The following is a 6717-nucleotide window of genomic DNA, read 5'->3' as shown; positions in this document are numbered from 1 at the left end:
AAATAGTCAGAGGTAGCAGACAAGGAGACAACTCAACATTGTGTAATTCTATTGATAGGTCAATTCATTTTCATGAGACGTTGCTTTACTCTTTTGTTTTGGCATGATCATAATAGAGTTGGTTTAGAAGAAGCTTTGATAAGTGATACATTATGAGAAAGTCGATTGAGGTGATACGACCATATTTAATAAAGACCCTTAAACACCCCCAGTAGAAAGAAGCGATTTTTTCTAGATTGAATGAATTATAAGAATTAGGGGCAAACCTGAGATCGCAGAGGCTCTCAATGAGTGTCCAATGATTATATGAATATGCCACTCAAAGGATAATAAGAAAAATCCATTGAGTAATTTTATATTAAAATATTACACGTGGCTGAATTCTATAATTCATTAAGCACTCATGAAAAAATTTCATTCAAAGAGAGGAGTTAAATATTGGCCACCTAATAAAATTGACTAAAATAATGTAGTTGGTTACTTCTGTCATTCTCGAATTTAAATGGACTCATTACATTGCATCTCCTACACTCCAACTTGTGTCACTTTCCTCTATCTAAAAACAGTGACAAAAGATTAACGGAGTTTAACCCGCATTCAATGGAACTTTGCTAGGCTCGTGCGTCTGATGCGGTGGTGCCTATGGTATATCGCCAACACGGGGTGAAGAATCGCCATGTCACTAGGGGGCGACACGACACCCCCCAACGACACCGAAGTAACCAAAAGTCGGCGATATATCGCCAACGGTTGAAATATCGACCAAGGGTCGCCAACTTAAGATCTTCTCAAGCCAAACTCTGCAAATTCTTCTCCTCTCACACCCTTAGGGTTCCGCCAACGAGCTTCTATTGTTTACGGTGACTGTGCCTCCATCGTCTACAATGAAACCACCTTCACTTGGTCTCAAACCTACCATCGTTGCCTCCAAATCGCTTATGCAATCTCCTCTCTCGGAATTCAAAGAGGCCAGGTTGTCTTTGTCTTTGCCCCAAATATTCCGGCCATGTACGAACTCCACTACGCCGTTCCGATGGCCGGAGCAATTCTCAACACCATGAACGTCCGTTTCGACGCTCGCACCATTTCAATCCTCCTCCGCCATGCCGAATCAAAACTCATCTTCATTGATTCCCTCTCTCGCTCTGTCCTCCTCGAAGCCCTCTCGTTATTTCCTCCCAACGCAAAACACCCGGCTCTCATCTTCCTGGCCGTCGATGAAGACCCATCTCTCACCGTCGATGTGAACCGGACTTACAAGGGTTTTCTCAAGAACGGTGATCCCCAACCAAAAGTTGCCCGACTTTTGGCAACATGTCGCCTGAGTCACCGTGTCGCCAGGGTCCGACACGGCGACACGGCCGACATGTCGAACCTTGGATTTAGTTCGGATCAAGAAAAGATCGATTTGAAATATTTCACTTAAATTATTAAATCGGCACAAATCAACTGACGTGGCAGCATTAGAAAAGAAAAAACCAACGTGGTACCATATGCCACATGGACAATGACACGTTGGATTTGAAAAGCTTCAAAGGTGGTCGTCTCGCTTCATGTATATATAAAAGACGATTAGTAAGAAACTCTAGAGACACCCATGTCTGAAACCTCGTGGAGCGGGAACAACGCCTCTCTCTGTCTCTTTCAATCTACCAGATTATTCTCCTCCGTAGAAAAATCTCTGTTTTTTTCTTCAAAGATTCAATATTTTCTCAGATTAATTTGATCTGTTTTTCATTATTATCGAGTTTCGGTGCTTGAATTGCATGCTCATCGATAATGGCTTCTGCTGCTTGTGTTTCCCATCCTCAATCTTCTTACGCCTCATACGGATGGTTGAGTCCTCGAGCATCTTTCAGTCTTGATTTTCCCGAAGAAGAATCAAACACGTCTTCCGGTGGAGAAAAACTCGTGAAATTGCCGGAGAAACGAGATCCAGAAGCTCCTGTCAAAGAAATCAAAGATTTCGAGTTCAGACTCGAAGATCCAGTTGCAATGCTTCCTGCGGATGAGCTCTTCTTTGATGGAAAGCTTGTTCCTCTGCAACGCACACACACAACTGTTCGTCCTTCTATTGCTTCAGAAACGAAGTCGGACGCGATAAGCTCTCCAGAGACGGCGAAATCTCGCCGGAGAGTTGAGATATCTGAGACGGATCCGTGCTTGTTCTCTCCCAAGGCGCCGAAGTGTTCAAGTAGATGGAGAGAGATTCTCGGGTTGAGGAAGCAGTCGACCAATCAAGCTAAGCAGGATTTGCAGAAATCCGCTTCGTCTTTTAACCCTAAGTCTTTGAAGCATTTCCTCCACAGGAGTTCCAAGTCGTCTTCATCGAGTGCGGATTCTTCTTTGGGTCTTCCGTTACTGAGAGATTCTGATTCAGAGTCAGTTTCTATTTCTTCTCGCCTGTCACTTTCTTCTTCGTCTTCTTCGGGTCCTGACCACGAAGATCTCCCAAGGCTTTCCATGGATTCGGATAAATCGAATCCAAACCAAATGAATTCTCTGTACAAAAATCCTCCTCCGAAGCTTAGAATAGCGAAACCATCTTTTGCTGCCACCGCCACCGATAACGTGAGGCCTTTTGCGGCCGAGTATCCACCGGTGAGAGTAGGAAGAAGCCCGATTCGCAGAGCGCCTGATTCAACCACCGTTCCTGCTAGGGGAGTCTCCGTCGACAGTCCTCGAATGAACTCTTCTGGTAAAATTGTGTTCCAGAGCTTGGAGAGGAGCTCAAGCAGTCCAAGCAGCATTAATGGCGGTCCGAGAATAAAAAACAGAGGAATGGAAAGATCTTATTCTGCAAATGTGAGAATCACCCCTGTTCTAAACGTTCCGGTTTGTTCGCTTCGTGGATCCTCCAAGTCTGGCTCTGTATTCGGATTTGGACAACTATTCTCTTCTCCTCAGAAGAGAGATGGAACTTCCACCAAAAGCCATACCAACAACAGAAATCGCATTGACCGGAATTGATTGATTTCGTTTCTGATTATTCACCCAGGTAACATTTTGCATTTTTTTTCTTCTTCTTTTCTTTCGAGAACTCAAAGTTGTTTCGTTTTCAGCTCACCGTTCTATGCTCGTTCCACAGTGAAGGGTTTTATTCTGTTACTGTATATATGGATGAGTCATCTGCAAAATGGTTGGGATCCTTTAAACTTTGGTTTTTCTGATATCCATCTCTATCGCACTCTGTTTTTTTGCTGGTCACTGTAATCTCTTAAATAACTGACAAAATCACTCATCACACTACTTTATAAGCAGTAAGATCTGAAGCAGAGACCATCCATCCAGTTCATGATTTTTCTTTTTTGCTGGAAGATCTGCTGCTTCCTTCATGTGCATGTTACATTACTTAGCTCTTAATTGGGAATTCTATATGGGTTCCTCTGTCCTGCTAATCTGGGGTTGTTGATGGAATCATGATCTTAATCTCTTCATGGGCTCATAAACATTTTTCTGAATAAAGGCAGAAGCTCCAAGTGGTGTACTGTTCTGAATGATTTTGCACGTCAGTCTGATAGCACAACTCCTGTCCTTTCTTCTGCGATTTCCGCAGTCCTCTTCAGCCTCCATTGTCGCTATCACCCGCGTGCTTGGTCTTTGTTCTAAAATACGCCAGGTGTGGATCTCTAGTCTCCGAGTTCCAACTGAGTCTCCATCCGAGTCAAGCATTATATTTTTACAGTTTTAGTATATTTAAATGCTTAACGGTCAATTTTGGTATTCTCTTTTGAAATTTTATAAATATAGGTATCTGTTAGGGTAACGTGCCTATGGACTGTCTAGCTCTGAGAATCTGACTCATCTCTGATGAGGTGATTCCTAGAAAGATTCCCCATCTTGAGTCTTCACTGTTGAAACTTGAAACTAGAAAAAAAAGTGCCAAAACCACCTGGTTCGCAGGCATGGAATATTCCAAACTGGTCTATTTTTCCCAGTCCATCACCACTTGGATTTCAGCTCTTTCTTGTAACAAAAAATGTGGATTCTCTCTATCCTACATCAAATCACATAGGACTTTTATCTCCTTCCTCAGTGTGACATCTAATTCGTGCATTTCATTATCCTTATTGTATAAAAGCTATGACTAGTATTCCAAACCCTATTTCCTTTGATGATGAGATGATGACTTATTAGTAAATGTGCAGGACTCGATTACCGAATTTGCAGTCATTGGATCGAGATCTCGGTCTAGATTTCGATCTTGACAACTTATTTTTCAATGACTGAGATTGAAAATTTTGATTGAGATCTCAATCCGACGACTACACTTTTCAGGCTTAGTATTGTGTAGGTGAAACAAAATCCAACTTATTAACTTGGTTGTCCGGTTGGCAAAAGATTAACAGCTCGGAGTTTGAACATCTCAAGAATGTAGTCAAGGTTGCGCATAAGCTGGTCTGGACAAACAAGTTCACATCCTCTACAATTCTCACATCCTGCAATCCCTTGTAATTCCCATCTAGGATTGTGACACGTGGTAATTAATTATCCAACCGTCACTATTAAAACAACCAAGAAATGAGTCTAATAAATTCATAAAATTTCTCTCAATTTTGTCCCTCTTCTTTTCGTGAGTCTTAATTTTAGGACTGTTTAGTTACATGAGTCTGGAGATTTCAAATTTATGGAGTCCTAATTCATAAAATTAACTATTTGGTTGTTGAATAAAATATGTAGATTCATCTTAAAAAGCTATTTGGTAGATGTGATTTTTGTGAATGCACAAATATGTAGTGCTTTTATAGCAGCAATGAAATTTTTGGATTTTATCCCATATCCATAAATCTACAGATTCATGTTTTTAATGTAAAAATATAAATCTCTAGATTTCATGCATTCAAAGATTTCACAATCAAATGGGTATAAATCTCAGATTCATGGGAATTTGTAAATGATATAAACCCCCTGGACATACAAGTGTCTTGCATTTCTTTGATTTACCTTATATTTTAGTACTCCATATTGTTAGCTTTTAGTATTCCTTCTTTGTTTTTTGTTATATATATTTTTTTTAACTTTGAGTGCTTAAATAGACTCCCACTTAATAGACTCAAATCAAACTAGGTAAAGAAATGTGGGATTACAATTGGACTCAAATCAAATAAAGAAAAATTTATGCAAGAATATTGAACTATCTTGCCACCACCTTGAAGGCTTGAATGCAAAGTGTAATGGATTCCATGTATACCCACTATGGTTAACTATTTACAATGTTAATTGATTTATTTCTTAATTTGGTGGGTAAGGTTTAAGAGAAGAACTTTATAGAAAGTGAGTCGTCAATGCTGCCTTGTCTTGTCTACCAATTCAATCAGATTCTACTCTGGCGATCTTGTTTAATTGAAGCAAATTGGTTATGAGTAATGACTGACCACTAGGTTTTAGTGGATTTAATTGAGGCTATTTAATACTTAATAGAGCCATGAAGGAACAAAAAGCAACTAGGTGGATGGGACTTTTCTGGTTAAATCAGTCTTTATCGTGTAGCTAATCCTAATAAAAAGGAAGTAAGCCCACCTTGAATCATCTGTCATACATAGATTTTTTAGCTTCTCAAACCATGAGAGAGAACACCCTTTACACCCCAACCCCACCATTCAAAACCCAAAGTAAGGAGTGCAACTTTGGCTAGTGAAAAGCCAAGTACAAAACAAATGTGATTCTTTATTATAAAAAATAGAGCAATTTATATTGACTCTCTAAAATAGAAGTCTTAAAGTACTGACATCTCACTTTATGTTTAAAAAGTACATAAAATCCCAAACTTGAATTTTCATTGGATATATTTGTCAAATTTATCACTGAAAATGGTTAAATTACTATTTTTTTTCAAAAATATTCTTATAATAAACAGTGTCTGAAAGGTTTTTAGTGATAAATTGGACAAATAATCCAATGAAAATCCAATTTTGGAGTCTTTGTGCTTTTTAAGCATAAAGTGGGGTGTGACCACACATGAGTGCTTTAAGGCCTCCATTTTGGGATGCCAGTGCAATTTACTCTAAAAAATATCCTCTTGGTATACTAGAAGCTGTTGGACCTGATACCCTATTAATTAGTTTTCTTGATTAATAATCGTCGTCTAGAAATCGAATAATAAAACCCTACTTTTCGTGCCTCAACTATGGCTTAAAGTATCTCACAATAAGATGTTATATTAATCTACATGTATCCATATTAGACACTTTTTTCCTCCTTGTCTTGGCTAACATAATATTTATATCCTTACTTTAAACCTTCATCCCAACTATCCCCTTTGGAATTTTTTTAAAAAAAATTTTGCTGCTACTTTTCAATACTGAACCAACTCCAAAAGCTAGTGGGAAATGAACAGTTCATTCTTGTTTGTCTTTTGCAGGTTTTTTGCTAATTTTTTAGTACATTAAAACCTGTTTTTAATGTGCTATTTGGGCATATTTCAATTTGATTTCATGGGCATGTATCATAATTCCTTCTCTGAAAGTGGTTTGCCTCTTTTTACTGAAAGGATCACATGAGGTTTCCATAACTGAATACACCTTTTCAATGGCTATTCATCATCTCTATTCTTTTCTTCCTCCTACAACACCAGAGTGTCAGCAGAGGGATTTTCAAACCTGGGGTTCAACTTCACTGCAGTATTGAGCTGCGTATTGACACAACCCAATTTATCATAGGCCCAATGGTATAATATTCATGGGCCACACATGGGCTAGCCCAACTTAGAAATAACAC

At 39.1% G+C, this 6717-nt stretch overlaps 1 protein-coding gene across 1 annotated transcript; it reads left to right on the top strand.

The window, feature by feature from the left end:
• The first annotated feature begins 1534 nt into the window (after positions 1 to 1534).
• Positions 1535 to 5649, top strand: LOC149005547 (uncharacterized). Its single transcript, XM_089169672.1, has one exon. It carries the CDS (start codon positions 1780 to 1782, stop codon positions 2968 to 2970), a length of 1191 nt encoding a protein of 396 aa, XP_089025798.1. The 5' UTR covers positions 1535 to 1779; the 3' UTR covers positions 2971 to 5649.
• The last annotated feature ends 1068 nt before the right edge of the window (positions 5650 to 6717 follow it).

This window comes from Hakea prostrata, chromosome 9 (assembly GCF_041222555.1).
Source record: "Hakea prostrata isolate BN-2017 chromosome 9, UWA_Hpros_2, whole genome shotgun sequence".
Taxonomy (NCBI): Eukaryota; Viridiplantae; Streptophyta; class Magnoliopsida; order Proteales; family Proteaceae; genus Hakea; species Hakea prostrata.
The sequence above is the reverse complement of the archived record's forward strand: the minus strand, read 5'-3'. Positions and strand labels throughout refer to the sequence as shown.

Excerpts from the sequence above, each read along its gene's own strand:
- LOC149005547 (XM_089169672.1), top strand. The coding sequence starts at position 1,780 with ATGGCTTCTGCTGCTTGTGTTTCCCATCCTCAATCTTCTTACGCCTCA.